Source organism: Vanderwaltozyma polyspora, genomic scaffold (assembly GCF_000150035.1).
Source record: "Vanderwaltozyma polyspora DSM 70294 KpolScaffold1065 genomic scaffold, whole genome shotgun sequence".
Classification (NCBI taxonomy): Eukaryota; Fungi; Ascomycota; class Saccharomycetes; order Saccharomycetales; family Saccharomycetaceae; genus Vanderwaltozyma; species Vanderwaltozyma polyspora.
In genome coordinates, this window is record NW_001834660.1 from 100,955 (window position 1) to 122,744 (window position 21,790).

General features: G+C 31.6%; 3 protein-coding genes and 1 pseudogene across 3 annotated transcripts; 2 read left to right on the top strand and 2 right to left on the bottom strand.

Annotated features, from left to right (window-relative positions):
- Positions 1–8,482: 8,482 nt before the first annotated feature.
- Kpol_1065p42 (uncharacterized protein) lies at positions 8,483–9,655 on the bottom strand (the record flags this gene model as incomplete). The annotated part of the gene is made up of 1 exon (XM_001644834.1): positions 8,483–9,655. The coding sequence occupies one exon, from the start codon at positions 9,653–9,655 to the stop codon at positions 8,483–8,485; it is 1,173 nt and encodes a 390-aa protein (XP_001644884.1).
- Positions 9,656–12,187: 2,532 nt separating this feature from the next.
- Positions 12,188–15,016, top strand: RPG1 (translation initiation factor eIF3 core subunit a; the record flags this gene model as incomplete). The annotated part of the gene is made up of 1 exon (XM_001644835.1): positions 12,188–15,016. The coding sequence occupies one exon, from the start codon at positions 12,188–12,190 to the stop codon at positions 15,014–15,016; it is 2,829 nt and encodes a 942-aa protein (XP_001644885.1).
- Positions 15,017–15,526: 510 nt separating this feature from the next.
- On the bottom strand, positions 15,527–16,638 carry Kpol_1065p44pseudo (annotated as a pseudogene).
- A 3,833-nt stretch (positions 16,639–20,471) lies between these two features.
- Positions 20,472–21,443, top strand: CDC34 (SCF E2 ubiquitin-protein ligase catalytic subunit CDC34; the record flags this gene model as incomplete). Its single annotated transcript, XM_001644836.1, has 1 exon — positions 20,472–21,443. One exon carries the CDS (start codon positions 20,472–20,474, stop codon positions 21,441–21,443), a length of 972 nt encoding a protein of 323 aa, XP_001644886.1.
- Positions 21,444–21,790: the final 347 nt, after the last annotated feature.

Sequence of the window (21,790 nt, forward strand, 5' to 3'; positions counted from 1 at the left end):
AGAGTTACGAACTATATTGACAATTTTGCCCAAAGTGACAATGACGCTGAGTTAAGTTGAACCTAGATGGTATTGTTTTATGTTTAAAAATAATAAAATTCTAAATTTAATGTTAATAGTGATGACAAACCAGAATAGTTTTAGGACATGCTTCCCCCATGTGTGTTCCTGTACAATGTTACGTAACGTACTGAAATGACCTTATCTGTAGAATTACGTTATTTGGTTCATTCAGGAATCGTGCTATAAGATTACGTCGTCTGCCTAAGTTTCTATTTAGATACTGGGATTTTGTCAATTATTTCCACTGTTACTAATCTATCTCTCATCAGTAAGAAAAATAAATTGAGGTAATTTAAGTATGAATTGTTTTATAAATACGATTTTTACAGTTCTATATTTTTGACTTTTAAGAAGGATTTTTTTAAAGAATCAGAATGTTTTAAACAACTGAGAATACTTTACATACTTGCTCATCTATTGTGATAAATATTGCCCAAGAGATTTTTACAAGCTATACATCATTAGAGTAACAGAGATGAAATATACATTAAAATTAATTCTCTTCCCCTAAGTAAACTAATTGTCTTGATTATTAATTAAGTTCTTCTCTTTTGGTTATTAGACCATTTTATGCTATAAAATTCATACATCTTCCTGTTTGAAGTTGACACTCGAAACGTCTTATTATTTACCAAAATGAAAAGCTTACTAGTTAAAGTAAAACGTTTATCTATTTGGCCAAAAAAAAGTCAATATCTTTTCAGAAATAGTGTACATACATCCAAACTAGAAAAACTAAAGCTAATAATAGATCAGTCCACATATAATTATTTTTATTATAATACGTAGAAAGAAGAGATTGCCAAAAGCGGTTCCTCTAGTGTCTTATTGTTCTTTAAAATCATTTGGAGTATGTAGGAATATAACTAATTTCAAGGAGCTAATACTGTAATTAATAAAAGATGCTTTGAATAACTGAGAATATTTTACTTAGTATCAGAAAGTTGAATTAATTAGTTGCTTGTATTTTATTGATTTATGGTTAGAAGGTATTCTTCTTGAGGTAAAAAAAATCAAAATTATTGTATATTCTTTCGTAAAATTCCAAACATTCAGAATTTAAACTAAATACATTAATATTACAGTAACCCATTATGGATCATTCTGAAACCAGAATATTTACCAACCCATACTGTGAACACATGTTGAGTTAAGGATATTATCCAAATTACTAATGTAATGGGTATATTAATTAACATTAATGTATATCTCGAAACAGCGGTTCTAGATGATAAAAGTGATTAGTAAAAATTAATAACCAAAAAAGAAAAGACAGTCTTCTCCAGGTTTATTCAAGAAAAATTACAATACATATACATAGATAGATAGATTCTGAAAAATTCAATTCGAAATACGAATTACTGTAACACAACCGTACTATAATTAACTCTTCCGTTTATTTTTCCCTACCATTTCCCCCATCCCATCCCATCCCATACGATATCATCCCATACCGTACTATAGCAGGCCATACCAGACCACACTATGATATATCCCCTCCTCCTCTCTCTATAATCTTAAGGTCCTTTGCGACTTGCTGCCCTATAAATACCCTGCAAAACTGTTCATTTGAATACGTAATAAGCTATACCAAAGAAACGAATTATCCTAAAGTCTCCCCGTCTCTCCGACTCTCCGGCTCTCTGTCTATCTTTTTTACTTAATAATACAAACGAAATCGAGCATTCACAGTTATTGTTAGTTAGTTATTGCTATTGCTGCAGGCCAGTGTCTGTGTCGTTGTCCTCGTTGCAGTTTTCGTCGTTCTTTGATTTCTCCCTCATTTTTTCTCAAGAATTAACCATTCTGCACATAAAATTTCCTGGTCAATTGTCTGAGATCTACGAATTATTCCAACGATGCATAAGCCTTAAACTGTGTTTAAAGATATATAGCTTGTTATTTTCCCAATTAGTTCTTGCAAAATTTCTCGATTCCTGCAGAGAATAGTACTTACCAAATCGCAGATACAAAAGTCGTAAAGGAACAAGAAAAACTAGATAGAAAAAGATGGGTAGATTTTGAGGTGACGTACAGGGAAGCTAGAGTATGGACAACCATATGGTTTCTCTAGATGATAAAGCAAAATATCGACGAAGATGTAAGTAGCTTTTACTTTTACATTAAAATTTGTCTGGGACTTTCTTTTTTTAGAAATATGTAGTTCTCAGGTAGGGGAATTACTCGTGGGAAAACAAAAAATGTACATACATGATTTCTTGACTGGATTCTTTACTAGGGATTGTTCGCAATGCACTTCCAAATTTTAAATACTTAGTTATATTGTAAATTGTGGGATTGATTGATTAGAGATGGATTGTTATCTTTCTGAGATCGAGGAGGCTTTTGGTGAATTCTCCGTACACTACTGTGATGGAGACTACTAATTTCAAACAAATTTTTTTAAAATATTTTTTTTTATCTTGGTTGAAAGAGTAGTTAGTTGGAGGGATAAAAAATTATTTATTTACAAAATGATTGAGAGGTATCCGAATCTGCATCTTAAAATTATGAGAAGATGAGGCAATTGATGAGTTCATAAAAGCAGGAACAAGTAGACATTGGTAGGACATACGGTATGAATTTTATCATCTTTTAGTACTTTTTTGACCTCCAGTTTATTTTATTTGTTGTTAATTAAGTTTACTGAACTGAAATATAAATTCAATTTATTACTATTGTCCGTCCCTTCTTGATATCTCTTAACACAATTTATGTATTATTTCCTTTATATTTTTTTTTCCTTATCCAAATTAGGAACGGTACAAAAAGTTTGAACAAAAATAGAATGTGGATAGATAATAAGTAAATATAAGCGGGGGGGAGGGAAAGAACGATGGGTTGACTACAATAAATTGATAATAGCAATAACAACCAAAAAGAAAATACAAAGACTTAGAACTGATCAGCAGATAGTAATGTATAGTTCATAGCTTGTTTAACAGTTTGGTACAGGTTATAAAGAATACCTGCGTAATAAAAATCAGGCCCTTCCTTCTTAAGTATAGATAAACTTGAAATTTGCACCCAATTTCTAATCAGCTGAGATAAAAATGTGTGGAAATTAATTTCCATCACTGTATTATATTGCACAGTTCAAAAGCATTCCGTTAATTTCAGTAAAAGTATAAAGAATTATTGTATATTGAATGTGGCTCGAAGTTCATCAGACTTTATCTATTTGAACAGGTTTTATTCCTTGTTACTTCTTTGTTTGACAAGTATTTATCAAAAAATGTAGATAGATAATGATAACAGTGTGGAAATTTACTATTACAGAGAAGCACAGGTACCACTGAAGGATACAGTAGGAGTTAAAAAAGAGATCTGGCAGGAGCAAGCTAGACAATTTCTTGCTAAACAATCTCGACTGAGTACGGGATATCATGCACTTTCATGTACCTTATGATAACTCAACTACCTATATTGTGTAGTGTCGTGCTCTACTTATCTTTTTGATTTGATCTGAACAAATCATTACGTGTAAACTTATCAATAAAAGTCATGTTCCAATCTGATGGGCTGAAATATTTGTCTTATTTCTAATTTGTCACTAAAAATAAAAAAATATTATAACATTTTACAATCTAAGACATACCTCTCAAGCTGTATGCAATTTAAGAAATGTTCAAATGTTTAATCATGGCTAATTCACTGTCGCTTACTGAGTATAAAATATGAGATATAGATAATTTATTGCTACTACATTTACCAATAGAAAAATTAATGATTTTTATGTGAATGAGTAAGAGCAATTCCGACTCTACCTTAGATTGTTAAAATGTTCGAAAAAAGATTGGAACGAGATAAGTACCCGATTTGGAAAGCGAAAAAATTGAAGTAAAATCAAACAGCAATCTGAAAAATCTACTTAATCGGAAAGGAGAATAGATTGAAAGCCATTGATATTTTTCATAGTAGAATATTATAATTGCCACTGCATTACATTACATAACTTGTCATAGTAAGGTATACTTTAGTTTATGGACCAAATGGCGCAATCTTTGTTTAAGATTGAGTTAAAAATAAAATTCAATTAAATTATATCAGCATTTTATTTAATTAAAGAATAATTCTAAAATTTTTCATAACTATGATGCAATCATGATAAAGGCAAGACATGCTACTCATTTACATATTTTCTTTTATTGCTCAGAATCTTGATAGAACCTTCCCATACCACACTTTTATTTCACTTCTTTCAATGTATTATAGTTCGTTAGATATTTACATATCATTATATCGATAGCATGATAATCCGAATCCGGTTAATCAAATAAACAGACCAGACGGAAGTCAACTACGGAACAGCATCCGAAAGGGGCAGCAGCAACAACAATAATCACAGGAGATGGAGGAAAGGAAGTAGGCTTGAATACTGTTAATCCACAGAACAGGAAATTTCTGATAGAATTAATTATGAAAATGATATATACTAACTAACTAACTAACTCTAATTTGCTACATCAACTTGTACCATTATTAGAAAATGTACATTAAGTATAATTTTATAGCGAAAAAAATTAAAGAATTGATTTGCAGCTGAAGATTCTTAGTAGAGACAACAAAAGTCTGGGCATTCATTCTTGAAATACGAAATTCTGGATTACTCGATAGTATTTGTCGTAAAAAATTGGTAAACTTTACGCAACAAAGAGATCATATATGCTAGTTGCCGTAGTGTAGAAAAAAACGATAGTGTACTATACTATGTTTAGACAGAGTGGACTCGGTCCTTGCGTAAGTTACAATTTGCTTAGACCATATTCTACATTTAAATCTACTAATTATTGACAAGGGAATTGATTGTACAATGTTCATCTTATCAACTAAGAATTTAAGTAGTAAAATATTTGTACATTATATTATTAAAGGCTTTTTTATCAGGACAAATTTTTTTAAATGCGGGAAAAAAATGATAAAGCATAAAAATGATAATAAAATTGATTGAACACAACAGTGAATTTCCAGTTATAGAATTTTATATCCCGTTAGTTATACATCGATTCACCTCTTCTCTACCTTTTCTCTACATTGCTGATTTAATAAACTAAAAGTTCAAATTAATCGAGCGTTAATGGAATAATATTACTTTTTGTTTATTCGCCGATTAAACATGTCAGCTAACCATTAATATGGCACACTAAAAATTCCTGAGTATATCTTAACTACTTATTTCGTTATTTCTAATCAAATTATTAAAATATGTTTCATCTTTTTTTTTTCTATACTCGAAACTATGCCACTGAACATCTATGCTATACCAGTACTGCATTTTGTTTCTTGGCAAAACACATTATGTTCAATCTAATCGGAGAATCACTTTTTTCTGAAATTTCTTATAAAAAAAAAATAAGCATCATGTCAATACCAGCTACTGAATAGTTTCCTACAAACATTTTTTAGAAAATGCCAAAATAAGGACAAATTTATTCAAAATGTAATTGTTTCCCTCTGTTTAAAATAACAGTACTGCATTTGGTGGTTGCATATTGACATGAAAAATATCATAATTTTAACACATATGTGTATGTACTACCAATAGTCTTGAGAGTGGAAGAAAAAAAAAGAAATCCAAAAATATCTTAGATGCGTCCACTACTTTTTCTTGTGCTAATCTTTTTTGGATACTACTACTAAAGGGAAGTTATCTGATTAAGGATAAATATAGCTGTCTTAATAATTGGTCATGAAACTTAAAACAATTCAATTGGTTCAACGAATAATTGCCTATTTGGATCTTAGACAATGTGGCTTTAAATCAAAATAATCCCAACTAACATTGGTACAGATTTATTTAATAAACTATCTCTTCGATCGATTTCAGTGAATAATTATAGGAATTGTTCTTATAAATTTCCAATTTCCAGATTCTAAATTTGTCCTAGTTCAATAATCAAAAGGAAAATTAACGAAGAAATTATTGTAGAAATATTTAATTGCCTAAAGGATTAGTTGTAGTCATGCCCATGGATCTCGCTACAAGAACATCACAACGAAAAATACCCAAAGAAATAAATATCCAAGAACACTAAAATCCCATTCCAGTAACTGGAGTTGAGCTTGCCTTATACAAACTAATAATAATGATAGTAATTTTGAAATATAATAACTACGAACAAACACAAGATTAAAAAATGTCTGGAATGCCACATTACCAGTAGGGAGCAACTTCACTGCATTGCACTTCACTTCACTGCACTAACTTTATCTCATAAAAAAAAAAATGCCACCTCCGAATAAATATGATGGTTGATTTCGTTGCTGCACTTTTTAGTTTTAATTTTATACTTTTACACTAAAATTAACAAAAAACAGCAGCGATAAAAACGATTACAAATATACAATGGTGGTCCACTCTCGCTCTTCTAGAGCCTAACAGGAGAGGTTGCAACTTACACTTGTAAGCTTGTTTCTTGCTGCACTACCTCTTGTTCATTACTTCAAAAATACCACCTAAACTGAAACTAGACAAACCAAAATTTTTTAATGTTTTAAAGCGACAATTTTACTGAATCTTATTATCAATTGATGATATATTCGGAAGTTATTATACCGGAAACATTATGTTATGCATTAATTTCTTTGTAGTCCATTGTTACTAAATAAGGTTTTAATTTTGTCTCTATTATATAAAGATTGTTAACGTTCATCTGTTGAACAATTTTTACTGCCTTTATTATTAAGCAATATTGACTTTCTTGATCCATGATTTGAGGTTCAACTGTTCATGTTGAAGTGTTGCCTTTAATATTTTTCACTATTTGTCCAGTATGTTTTTAGAAGCAACTGAGTTTTTTTGAAAATTATTTTTTTCTTTTTGGTAGTTTTCCTGTTTGTCCTTTTTTCTTAAATATCAATTACTTTAAACGTAGAACAGATCTCTATGTTAATCTAAGCAAGTTTAATTGTTAATTCATAACATCAAGATCATATTTGCTAGTATATTTTCACTGAGCAAAATAGATTGTATTATGTTTAATAAAATTGTTGGAACATCGTTGAATCGTAAAACTACACTTTTTAGGGTATAAGATAACAGTCTGCAAGGTTTGTTAGGTGCATGCCAATTCCATCCTTTTTGATAAAATTTATCTATGATGATATGCTAATGTTTTTTGCTTGCATCCTTCCCAAGTTTTTACAAGGCATTGACTGATCTTTCTTATGTTTTAAAACATTTTCCATCTCGATTATTATCGAATTCAATTCACAAATGAATTTTGTTTGACCTTCTTTTTGATAGGGTTGTTTCAAGATGTGCCGTGCCATTCAAGTTGTTTCATATTAATACAAAAAGAAAACACTCTGCAAGTTAATTGTTTTCATTCTTACCTGTATCTTACTTGACTATAACGTTTGTAGAATAATTGGACTTTGAAGATATGTTCACTGCAAGAAACTCAAATTGTAGAGAAGATGAGTTATGCTCTGTCTTTACAAGATCTCTTGGTGTTCTGCAGCTTGAAGCCTGATCAAACAAAAAGAAATTAGGCTTCGCTACATATATTTATCAACAAATTGATGATATCATATACATCAATCATATTTTTAATAAACTTATAAACTATAATAATACCCTGTAAACTTTATTGCAAGTGAATAAATTTAGTAACTTGAATTTTGAGGTGCCTAAGAGTCTATTATAACAGTAGGATTTGTCCTAATTTTATATTTTTAAAAATGTCCTCCTTTTTTTAGACTTACGATACCCGTGTTTCTAAGTGTTACAATTAGGAACTTAACAAACCTAGCAAGATAATAAATGAAACTCAATCTGAAACAAAATTATTTTACTTTGATACCTAATTTGAAACTTGCTCAATATTTTCTAACAGATAATAACTTTATAGCGAATTAAATATACAATGTTTCAAATTATATGTCACATATACGAAATAACTTGAAACATTACATCTACGATAAAAATTAATGATATGAATAGAATATGAATATATGAATAATTAAATTGAATATTAAAAAATAAATAAATGCAGTACGTAAATAATTAAATGGAAGAATATTCAGTAAATGATAGTAGCATACTATTCAACGTATTTGATGTCATAATGACTGTAATTACATTAAATAATAGCGTATCGGAATTTTGAAATGTAATAATTAGTATTTACAAGTCGTAATTTCAAAAATGATAATAATCCGAAGAAATATTCATGAATCCAATTGTAATAGGTATTATTATTAATATTGTGTCAGAAATAACAAAAATAAATAAATAAAGTGATTGTTCATTATCAGTTGAAGAAAAATGCAGTTCAAAATAATAATAATAAAAAATAATGTTGAATTTGAAAGGAAATTAATTTATTCATTGAATTTCAGGAAATTTAAAGTATAATTGTTGAACAATGGCCCTGATTGCCCTAATGCAATACTTATTGGTTGATTCCGAAACAGTTTAATTGAGACCAAGGTTTTTGAAACCAATCAACGCGTCATCATTTAGAACTAACGATATTTTATCAATTAACTCGTGTTTAATATTGATGATATCACAATTCCAAGTGAACTCGTCATTATCATCATTGGATATTTTAATATATTTCTCAGTAACCAAGTAATCGACAGCAAATCCTAGGTTCTTTTGTAGATTTTCTGAACTACCAGTATATATCAATCTATTATTGCTGTTTTCATTCTTATCTGTCAAAAAATAAAAACCATATCCTAAAAATATTGGTTTGCTATCTTCGATTACATCCAATATACCCAATTTTGGTTTTTCATGTTTTACAACACAAACCATTGATTTAATATTCCCAGAATTACTGGTTAATGCAGAAGATGAGATTGGTGAATTAAAATGAGGATCGCTCAATTCTTGATTTTGTTCTTTATATATATCTAAAGAACATAATTCATTAACAGATACCTTCAATATATAATTACAAGTCTTCTGTTCTTGAACTAGTTCAATGCTGACTTTATCAGTAGATGGTCCACAACTGTAGTGTACTTCCGTCGATCTTGGCATACCTGTCAAATCACAAATATCTCCATTAGAAATGCTTTCGGATATATAATATCCATCGACAGTATCATATAATAATTTGTGATCTCTTTTTTCGAATTCCTCATTAGTATTCCCTAATGTAAAATTCAATTTCTCATCATTTTTAATTATATCACCAAAATGTATTTGATTTATTGAATTGCCTGAACAAAATTGATAAGTCCAGAAGCCATTTGGATAGTTAATACAAGAGCTACCCTCATGATCATTATTTGAGAATTGCTTTCTTAGAATTTCAATTGCATCATTTAGGTTATCCCTTAAAAAACTATCTAAATTTTCATCATCTTTTTTTTCAATGTTGTAATTCTGGAAATAGCCTATTTTTTGTAAAGCTGCAAAGGAATAGTTTGGAATGTAACAGTCAGAGTCTTTACCCAATGAAATAATTTTGCCTAGATTTAAAGCTGTTGAGTTTGCTAAAATTTCAGATTCCCAATGGTTTAAAGGTATGTAATCTATTGAATATTTTTCTATTGGAAAAGGTTCCTGTATGAAATGGCTAAAAGATAAAGAATATTGAGTAAATGCTAGTAATGATATTATTAGATAAATCATGATGTAAATGCGATATATAGATATGAGTGGGTGTCTTTAGGGGAGTGGGAGGAATGTGGATGAAGACAAACACTGATTTGTTAAAATGATAAAAAACAGTTTAAGTATATGATAAAATTACTTAGCTGTATGCTTTGTAGTATAAATTAAAAAGTTGGGTTATTGGTCATGGATCCCTTAAAACTAAATGATCAATATGTAAAAGAACTTTATTATTATTATGTTGGTATATTAAGAATATTGTCATATATATATATTTAATTAATTAATTAATTAAAAGTAAGTGTTAGTGTGATACAGTAAAATATCCCTTAAAACAAGGAAGGAAAAAGGGAAAATGAACATTAACAAGAGAAACTAGCATACCAGATTGTAGATTCATAGGTATTATGTTATCATACACACAAATCACTTGGATATGGAAACTAATTAAAAACTTAAAAATGTATAATGAAATCATATAACTAGAAAGTATTACTCCACTACCTTTATTCTACTGACAGTCCCCTAAACAATTACATTACATTATGATATTTTAAACCTCAAATGTGCCAAATATCCGGAACTGTCGGATAGATTGATGGTCGATTTAAGGGACAATAAGAACAAGATAGAACTCAATTAACTATTTTACATCGAAAACCACCAACCTCTAATAATAACATCAAAAATTAAAATCCCCCAAGGTAAACTCAGCATAAGCTAACTTCACTTTGACAGAATTTCGCCATTGACACATTTAAGATAGTACTCTTACACTAAGGTATATAACAAATGATATACTACTTTTTTGCATGAAAACCTTTCTGTTAACCTTGTAAAGGAAAAATATATATATATATATTTGAACAGGTAAGAACCCCTCCTTCCTTTTGATTAAAGTTTGTAACTAGCTATATAATGCTTTGTCAGAAATCAAGTTTGTCTGTTTTGTATCTCTGATGATTAATGCACTCAGATGAAAGTGAACAATATTCAAAGTTCCAGACACAATTTATTTATTCAATTATCTTTCATTTTGATGCTCCACATCGAATTACAAAAGCATAAATTCATTGTAAAGTTTTCTTAATCATTCATTCATGGTTATTTTTTTGGGCTTCTACAATTTTAGTTTATGCATCCCTTGATATCACCCTCTTCCTTTTGGTTTACCCTTGTTGTTCCCGTTTCACCCTCGAGAAAAGTAACCAAAACTAGAGTTGTTATCTTGTCTTTGAGGATATCATGCTATACATTTCCATACCGTTATTACCGCTAGTTCATCAATCAACCGTCACCGTCATCGTCACCATCTCCATCATGAATTCAGTTAGGTATAGACTCCATTGCTTTACCTTGTACTTTTCCATTCTTGTCTTGTCCTTCTAGATTATCCATTTACTACAGGTTAAGCCTTTGCTGGCAGTCTCTGTGCCTCCCTCGATGTCTTCCGAAAATGTAAAGAAGGGTTCTTTCTATATCAGTCAGTGTATGTTCTGTATTGCTGGCCAAGTTATGTGATTGTAGCAAGAGTTGGGATAACATCAGAAGGCTTATAGAAATCACTAATTAGTTATTCATGTCTCTCCGTGCAGGTTTGTGTGATTGTGTGTGTACAGAGAGATATCCATCAGTTTCAACACTCAATTCGAATTATTCTTCAATGGGACACGGTAGGGGGGAAGGATGGGATGAGAAATACCGAGTAGAATAGGTTGAAGCAGAACTAAGACAAGAACAAGAAGAGGGAAGTGGGGGTCAAAGGATATCAATGGATAATTACTTCTTGATCGTGTACTTGACTGAAATTTATTGTAATGGCTTTTTTTGTTATTGCATAGTAGCATTTAAACAGTAGTTTCTTAATGTATAGGTTTATTTCTGAGGTTTCTTTACACAAACACAAACACAAACACACATATATATCTAAATATCTATATATATGTGTGTATATTGACAGCTTTGCCTCTGGTGAAAAGAATCTTTAAACTACTGTATCACTGTCTCACGTTTAAATCTCAGCAAGACAGCATCTGACAAGAAAGGCAGAGACTATGGATATTTTATTTCTTGTCCACTAAATTAATGCTGCTCATTAGTAATCTATTGTGTTCAAGTGTTCTCTTCTAACGCAAAAAGTAGACAGTAGATATAATCTTAAACATATCTTTCTAACCTGATTTATATGAACATCTATATGTGAATATAAATATGTTTATCTGTTGCCATCTGAAAATATGTTACCCTCATAATGTCATGTGACATTCATATCACATGACATTATGAGGGTAACTTGTAGCTTTCTAAATTTTTTCAATATCTTCTTTAGAATTCTTGAAAATTTTTCAATTTGTTCGTCGATGTTCATTGAACAACTAACTATCTATTGAACTTTCTTAACTATTATATACTAAATATTTATCATAAAGGTCAATAATGCTAATATATTTAAAAACTTTTAATATAACTCTACGTTGTTTCTGTTTAGTTATTCTACTTTCTTTGTTTTTTGAATTTTTAAAGACACCGTATAACCCATAATCATCAACTATGGCTCCTCCAGTTTTGCGTCCAGATAACGCTATTAAGAGAGCAGATGAATTGATTTCAGTTGGTGAAAGCCAAGCTGCTTTGCAATCTCTGTATGAATACTTAACTGCTAGAAAGATCCGTTTTGCTCAACCTTCTACTGTCGAACCAATTGTATTCAAATTCTTAGAACTTGGTGTCGATTTGAAAAGAGGAAGATTGATAAAGGATGCCTTACATCAATATAAAAAATTGGTTCAAGGCTCTCAAGATGGTCTATCCTCAGTAGGTGCTGTTGCTCGTAAATTCATCGACTGTGTTGAAACTAAAATGGCTTTCGAACATTTGAAAGCTGAGGAATCCCAAACTGAAGAAGATGATGACTTAGAAGGTGGTGTCACTCCAGAAAATTTATTGAAATCTGTTTACATTCAAGATCAATCTGTTGCTGGTTTTAATGATGAAGTTGTCACCTCTTGGTTGAAGTTCACTTGGGAATCTTACCGTGCCGTTTTGGATTTAGTTAGAAATAACTCTCAGTTAGAAATTACCTATGCTGGTGTTGTTAACAGAACCATGCAATTTTGTTTGAAATATAACAGAAAGAATGAATTCAAAAGATTGGCTGAAATGTTGCGTCAACATTTAGATGCCGCTAATTACCAACAAAGTAAAATCGGTTCCAACATCGTTGACTTGAGTGATTCCGAAACTTTGCAACGTTACTTGGATCAACGTTTCTTACAATTGAATGTCTCTGTTAAATTAGAATTATGGCACGAAGCCTTCAGATCCATCGAAGACGTCTACCATTTGATGAAAATGTCTAAGCACACTCCAAAATCTTCTACTTTGGCTAACTACTATGAAAATTTGGCCAAGGTCTTCTTGATCTCCAATGCTCAATTATTGCACACTGCTACTTGGGAAAAATTCTATAGATTATACCAATCCAATCCAAATGCTACTGAAGAAGATTTTAAGAAATATTCATCTATTATCTTGTTATCTGCTTTGTCTACCCCATTGGACATTTTACCAACTGTTGGTTATGACCCACAAATGCGTCTATACCGTTTATTAGGTTTGGAATCAAGACCAACTAGAAATGAAATGATCGAATTGGCTAAGCAAGAAGATATATACAAGCATATTGATGAAGACATCATTAAGTTGTACGAAATTATGGAAATTAATTATAATGCTGATACCATTAAAACTGAGATTGCTGCTTTGTTACCAAAGTTGGAAGCTAAACCTTATTTCAAACAATACATTAACCAATTAAGAAATGTTCTTTTGAGAAAGAACTACGTAAGCTTATCTGAAACAGAAAATGCCATTCCTACTGATGCCTTATATGACAAGGCATCTTTACCAGGTGTTTTGTCTCTTCCACACTGGGATATGGAAAAGACTTTGTTGCAAGCTGCTGTCGAAGATTATGTTTCTATCTCGATTGACCATGATTCTAATACTGTTACTTTCTTCAAAGATCCATTTGAAATTATTTCAAAAGCAGCTGGAACTGTTGAAGAAGAAGAAGAGGAAGAAGAAGAAGAAGGTGAAGAAGTTGAAGGCGAAGAAGCTGAAACTGGTGAAGAAATCGTTGAAGAAGGTGAAGAACATGAAAACGAAGAAAATAAAGAACCAGAACCTGTTATTACTCGTACTACATTCATCCGTAATAGATTGGCTGAACTATCTAATGTTTTGGAAGAAATTGATGCCTTCAAGAATGCTTCTTACTTAGAAAAGGTCAAGTTGGCTCGTGAAACTCTGATTACTCAAACTAAAGATTCTATTGAAAACTTGAAACAAATTGCAGAAGATCGTGCAAAGAGGGCTCAAGAACAAAAGAAGAAATACATGGCTTCTGCTGCTGTTAGAGCTGAAGAAGATGCTGAAATAAGACAAAGACAAATTTTGGAAGAAAAGGCAGCTTTGGAAGCTAAGTTAGAACAAGATGCTCACCGTCGTTTAGTTGAAAAGAAGAAGCGTGAATTTGAAGATTTGAAGCAAAGAGAAATCCAAAAGTTTATTGATGAATTTAACAAGAAAGATCACGCTGCCAAGATTGCTTCTGAAGAAGTTCAAGGTTTAGATATCAAGGAAATTAAGACTTTGATTTTCAGCAAGTTATCTCAAGACAAATCTGAATTAGAAGATCGTATGACCAGTTCTCTACAAAAATTGGATCATGCTGAAAGAGCCTACAGAAAGTCAGAATTGCCATTGTTGAGAAAAGAGGCGGAATCATTGAAGGAAACTGATATGAATAAATTCAATGATATGAAATCCAAGATTGTTGACACTGCCAGAGCTGAATTTGATGCCAAGATGGAAGATCACAACCGTCTGGTTGGTGTTTACAACGATTACGTTTCATTGAAAGATCGTTTGACAACTACTGTTGAAGAAAAATTCAAATTAATTCGTGCTGAAAATGCAGCTAAATTTGAAGCAGCCAAGAAAGCTAGAATTGAAGAAGTTCGTAAGCAACGTTATGAAGAATTAGTTGCTGAGCGTAAGGCTGAGATTGAAGCTGAAGAAAGAGAAGAACGCGCTAAGAAACAAGAAGAAACGGCTCGTAAGCAAAAGGAAATGGAAGAAGCTGCTGAAAGAAAGTCTAAGGCATCATCTGCAGCTGCCGCAAAATCTATCCTTACTGGAGGAAACGATGCTCGTTCTGCTAAATTGGACGAAATTGCTCGTAGACAAAGAGAGATTGAACAAGCTGCTGAAAGAAAAGCCCAAGGTCCTTCTGCCTCTACTGAAGCTCCAGATGATGAAGGTAGAAATCTAACTTATGCTGAAAAGATGAAATTAAGAAGGGCTAGTAAGAAATAAATTAGGTAAATAGATAAATTTGTTATATTATTACTGATACATGTATATTATAAAATTATAATAAGCATATTATTTTGAATTTAAAGATTGTTTTCATTAAGGTCAAGGGAAGAGAACCTTGGATTTGGTAAGTTTTACCCCCCAATTAAAATATGTTGGCTCAGACAACTCATTGTATGGTGTTGTTTCGCGCTATATAAAGCAGATTAATTATCATTTAAGTATAATTAGTCATGTTCAATAATTAGTATTGTTTCAAGAAAATGATTATATATAAAACAATAAGAATAATGTTTAAATTTTATATTAGTGTAAAACTATTATTTATAATGCAAAAAAAGATAACTAAAAAAATATTTCCGAAATATCTAATAAGTAATGTACATGGTTAAAACTCCATTTTAGAAACCAAATGACTGAATTGATGTATATTATACTGAATGAACAATATAATCTATGATTGAAGAATACAAATCCTGATAGAAAAAAGGTTTTGATCGCCAGCTATTCTCATAGTAAAGCTAGAGCAATAGCAGCAATAGAACCTAGGAAGTTAACTGGTGTAAATGGAGAGACAACAATGGCATCACCGCTAGATTTGGAAGAAACAGCAATGGAAGCGGTAGAACCAGATTTAGAAGATGATTGGGTAGAAGATCTAGTTGAGGTGGTGAATGAAGAAGATCTGCCAGTAGAGGTAGAACTTGAATCAGAAGTTGAAGTTTGGGAGACAGAAGAAGATAAACTTGGGTGCTTACAGATGTACATGTCACCTTGAATAGCGTTCTTATCGTGTAAGTTGTCAAATGGAGTACATGAGAAGTTAGTAGCAGTAGTTTCAATGTCAGCACCACCCTTAACAGACTTCAAGGAGTCGAAATCCAAGATAGAAAAGGTACCCAAGACTTCTAGAGCACCACCAATTGTTGCGACGCTAGAGAAACCATCAATTTTCTTCAATTGGGTGTTGTTAGCAATAACTAAAGCACCACCAACAGAGGTTAAGTTTGAGCATTTAACAGAAGTCAATTCATCGTTGGCAGAAATACTTAAAGAAGCACCGACAGTCTTCAATAAACTCAAATCTAGAGCAGTGATACTGTTGTTTAAGAAACCTAAAGAGGAGTTAACGTTGACCAAAGAAGCAAAAGAAGCCGATTGAATGTCTCTTAGGGTAATGTTGTTAGCCCAGATCAAGTCATCAAAGATAGCGACAGTACCATCACCATTAGAAGATAATTGTAAACTATCAGAAACTGTTTGCAAAGTAGATTTGATTGAAGTCAACATTTTGTTGTTGTTGATATTCAAGTTTTTAACAGTTTCAAATTTGAAAAGCCACTAACAGATTCCAAAGTAGTATCAGATACGATGATAGAGTTGGCAGATTGTAAGTTAGAAACGAAATTAGAGATGGCTGGCAAAGTGACCCAATTGTTAGAATTTACCTTTTCAAAGAACCGAAAGAAGCCGAATTTAGTTTGTAATTGTTCAAGTTAATCCCCCGTATTTTTGTATGAGTCAGCAGGAATCCGTCCATTGGGGAGCCTTGTTATTGATTAGAACCTTGGATTTTTTAACTTGGTTAAAGCAGCATTACCCATTGGCCCGTGATAGTCAGTTCACCACCAAAGTTTCCACAACCTGAAAATTTATCCAATTCAGTTGGGCGGTAGCAGTAGCCTTACCAGAAGCAATTGTACATGAAGCTGGGATACTAGCAGAAGCAGAAGCAGAAGTTTGAGTCGAAGTTTTAGTAACAGAAGAAGTTGATCTAGTGTTCTTGCTAGTTGAAGTAGTTGAAGCACCTAAAGCATTTGATGTTAGTAGAGATAGAGCCAAGACGGAGGCTAAGCTATTTCTCAATTGCATAATTTCTATTGAACGTGAAGTGTTTGATTATAATTTAAATGTAAATTTCTAGACTAATAATAAATAATTGTCTTGATATATTATTATGGTTTGTTATTATTAGGAGTGTTACAATTGAATAGACAAGAATGGAACATAATAATTGTTGTAATAGTGTCAAATAATGATGGGTTTATATATTTGACCGAAATATATTAATTCGAAATGAGACACATTCATTTGCAAGCCATTTGTTTTTATTTTGTTTTGCAATCATTTATCTACTCAAAACAAAAACAAGCAGATATTAATCATGCAAGCCATCATAAAATTGGTCAAGTTAAATTATATTAAACCAAGCTGAATTAACCTAAACTAAACTAGACTGCATAGCACAGATTTCGAATCTTGCTAAATACTTCTAAAATTGGGATACATTCTTCCACACCAGTTCCAGTAAGAACTTGGACAAAGGAGCAGCATTCGATAACCAAAAAAGGAATATTGACAAGGAATCGAAAACTTCATACCGAGATAGACTAGATCAGATCAGAGAGTGTAAGAAAAAAATGCAGCATCAAAAATAAAAATTCAATTGATTCTTGCAGAAGAGTTGAAATATTTAGCAAGATGACTTTGCATAAAATGCGTTCAATTCACTATATACCAGAGCACAAGAGTAGCCCTGTTGATCAAGTTAATGCTGAACTATCCCAGCAAGATAATAAAGATAAAGAGCAAGCAAGCATACAGCCATTTAAGAGATTAAGCAATGTGACAAAGACGGGAGACATTCAAGTAGATGATGAAAGAAATACCTTTCAGGTTCCAATGCTACACTAATTACTTAACTAATATGTATGTATAATAGCATGTATGCAAGAGGTCACACTCACATAACTGACGAAAAAAATCACCAATAAATACTGTTTGACAGAAGATGGTTAATTGTCTTCGTAGAACAAAGAGTTCACTGAAAAAACCTATGCTAATATATTTTTGTTCTTGTTCAGCTGAAAGTATCAAGACAACTTGTGATACTGCTGCTGTTGCTTCTCCTCCCTCACCCGTTCAGTTCACTGAATTGCTCTTGACCAAAATATCGACAACATTACAAGAGCAACAGAGGAAGAAGAGAAGGGTTCCTATGGGTTTGATACCATTCATTAAATGGTACCTTTCAGCAACCCCCATAACCAGCCATCTTCTAACAGGCCAAGCTAGCACTTGAAACTAGGAAAAAATAAAATACTTATAGACCAGCTGCACATTTAATTTCTACAAGATGACAAGACAAGAAAATTTTTTTTTCACCTACAACGATGCATTTTCCAACTTAAGTAACTTACTAACCAACTATAATAAAAGAAAGCAGTAATTAAATGAATATCTATGTTTCTGTTTACAGTTTACAGTTTCCAGTTTCCAGTTTCCTTTTTCTTGTTGAATCAATGTTTATCTATTCAAGAAGCACCTTCTTAACGCTACACGAAGAACTGAACCTAAATTGATCATTTATTTTATCACTTACTTCTGCTAGTTTCTTGTTTTACCCACCTGTTTTCCCATCTTGATGGCACAGTTCGAAACAGTTTTTTTTATTTTATAAATGAATCAATCAAGTGGTTGGGTTATCCATAAAATAGAATTTGGTAATGCAGATGGAGATGGAGATGGAAATGGTAATAGTAATATGATCAGTTTCCTGATCTAGCGAAGTTTCATTAAGTGTATTATTGTTTTACCATGAATCGATAGATAGGTGAAATTATTTATGTTGAAGTTGTAGCTTGAACCAGATGGCTATTGACAACCTGTGTTATATATGCATAGACCCTTATTCGTGGTTTCTTTTGAACATACTTATGCATGGCATGGTAAACGGTTTGTAATTTCTTGTTTCTTGTCAACAGTTTGGGTGTATTATCAAGGTCTAGGTCCAACTCAAATAAGTTCGACTAACACATGATTCCTCCCCCCCCCTCTTCCTTGGACTCTTTATTAGTCTTTTCTATTTTCTTGATGAAATTTGGTCTATATAACAACAAGATTTTGAAGGTCAATTAGAAGAGACCAATATTTAGAACTTGATCTATAAATGTGAACTATTAGCAGTTTATTGGTGTTGGATCAGGGATTATGGATAGTAAATGGTGAACATCAAGTCAAGATATTTCGTATTGCATGTTCACCATTTACTTATCCATAAAATACAACACAATACAACACAATACAATAAGGCTGATGCCTACATATTCCCTTTCGTTCTCCCCCATTAGCCACTATATAGAACTATGTTTTGATACTATTACATGTAGGTGTTGTTACAAAGAAACTAACAGCTTGTTAGACAAAACAACTATTGGTCGCCTGTATGGAATCTAAATACTTGTTATCGCCGTTCTCACTATTGTTATCATTATCACTATCTTTGTAGTTTGACTTATAGCTCTTACTAGACAAGAACAGTTGAGTTGAACATTAAAAGGATTAGTAAGAAAATGTACGAATAGAGAGGATATAGTCTATTGAGAGGATATACTCTATTGACTATTCTATTAAATATCGGATATATATATATATTTGATCTTGTAAGTATGTGTTGTTGTCGTCGTCGTTGTTGCCATCCATCAATTGTATAGTCCCATTCTTTCCTTTTTAATCGGTTTATTCTTCTCTCTCTCCCTCTCCTTGCCCTTCTCTCTTCTTTCTCTCGTTACCTCTTGAATTTTTTTCTTCTTTGAACAAGACAAGAAAGTAGTCTCTTAAGTCAAGGTTTAATAGTTTACATTCACAGTTTTACTTCTCACCTTACGTTAGCCAAGTTGTTGTTGGTCTATCCTTTAGTTAGTTGTGTTAGGGACCTCACACTCTCATCCACATTACTCAGAAATTGCATCCCAACTTAACCCAACCCAACCCAACTAATTTTTTTTTTTTTTTTAGTTTTTGAAATTATTATTAAAATTTATAATAAGAAACTCTGTTTAGTAATTACTAACAAGGTATTTATGTTTTTTTACTTGTGTTCTATTTTAGTTTAATTTAGTTTAGTTTGGTTTAATTTAATTTAATTTAATTTAATTTTTAACCTTACTTATATACATACTTTCCATATTATTGATTGGTGTTTATTTACGTTTTAATATTTCCTTGTTTAAAACTACTACATCTGTTGAATAAGACCTTTCAAATCAAGTATCACCCTGTTAGTGTCTATTTCATCGGGTTTACCTGTTTCACACACCCTCTCATACCAAACCTTCATCACCCTCTCTCCATTCTTTGGATCAACGTTACTATTCATTTGAAATAAATTTTATTTAAAACGTTATTAATCTAAAGTTTTGGTTACATTTAATATATACTTTCTCTCTATCTCTATCTCTCTTTTTCTATTTCCACTCTCCCAACAGTAACACTTTTTAGAGTTTTGAACAACTAGTGAGATAGATAATACAAAAAAATTACAATACCGTATTGTATATTTAATAAGAGAAAATAAAAGAAAAATTTTTTTGTTACCATTAAAGAGTACTGTTATAAAAGAGGACTATTGTAACAGTGTTAAAAGGATATCTATACATAATATATTATTGGAACCATGAGCAATCGTAAGAGTACAGCAGCAAGTTTACTATTACGACAATATAGAGAATTAACTAATCCAAAGAAGGCTATACCATCATTTCATATAAATTTAGAAGATGATTCCAATATTTTCGTTTGGAATATTGGTGTTATGGTACTAAACGAAGACTCTATTTATCATGGTGGTTATTTCAAGGCTCAAATGAGGTTTCCTGACGATTTCCCATTCTCTCCACCACAGTTTAGGTTCACCCCTGCTATTTACCATCCAAACGTGTATAGGGACGGTAGATTATGTATTTCAATCCTACATCAGAGTGGTGACCCAATGACTGATGAGTTGGATGCTGAAACTTGGTCTCCTGTACAAACTGTCGAAAGTGTTTTGATCTCTATTGTTTCGTTATTGGAAGATCCAAATATATCATCCCCTGCAAATGTAGATGCAGCTGTAGATTATAGGAAGAATCCAGAGCAATACAAGCAAAGAGTTAAAATGGAGGTGGAGAGATCAAAGCAAGATATTCCTCAAGGTTTTATCATGCCAACTTCGGATTCTGCATACGTTTCAGCCCAGCATAACTCAAAATACAATAAAGGAGAAGAATCAAATGATGTGTACAGTAATAATAATAACAATAATGGTGGTGGGAATGTTGCCGATGGTAATAGCCAGCACCATAATTCCGTCAATAGTAGTCATAATAATGATATAGCAGATAATTTCTGGTATGATAGTGATCTGGATGAAGATGAAGATGATATAAATAATAACTACGGTTCTAATATTAATGATAGTAATTCTATGATTTATGACGACGATGATGTTTATAATTATCAAGGTGAATATGAAGAGGATTTTGAAGAAGATGACGAAAGCATAGATAATGATAGTGTTATGGATAGAAAACAACCAAAAAAACCTGATGCAGATATTGAAGAAGAAGAAGAAGAACTACAAGAAAATATGGGTGAAAAGTTATAACCAGGAAATAAAAAAATAAAATAAAATTACATATATAATTTTAAAAGAATGAAAGTCATATTACAAGAATTTAAATTTAGTAGTTACTTAATTAAAAGAAGAATGAGGAAAATAAATTAATAGCAACAGTACTCATTATTTAATATTTCATAAAGCAGCAATTCCAATTCCGATTTCAATAGGCAGAGCAGAAGAACCAAAAAGTAATACAAAAAAAATCATAAAAAAAGCACCAAAAAAACATCATATATATAAAGATAATTATTTTGAAGTCATCAAAGAATCTAACTTCTTTCATCATCACATCCCAACTTTTATGTTCCAGTCATTACAGTTTTTATGCAGTT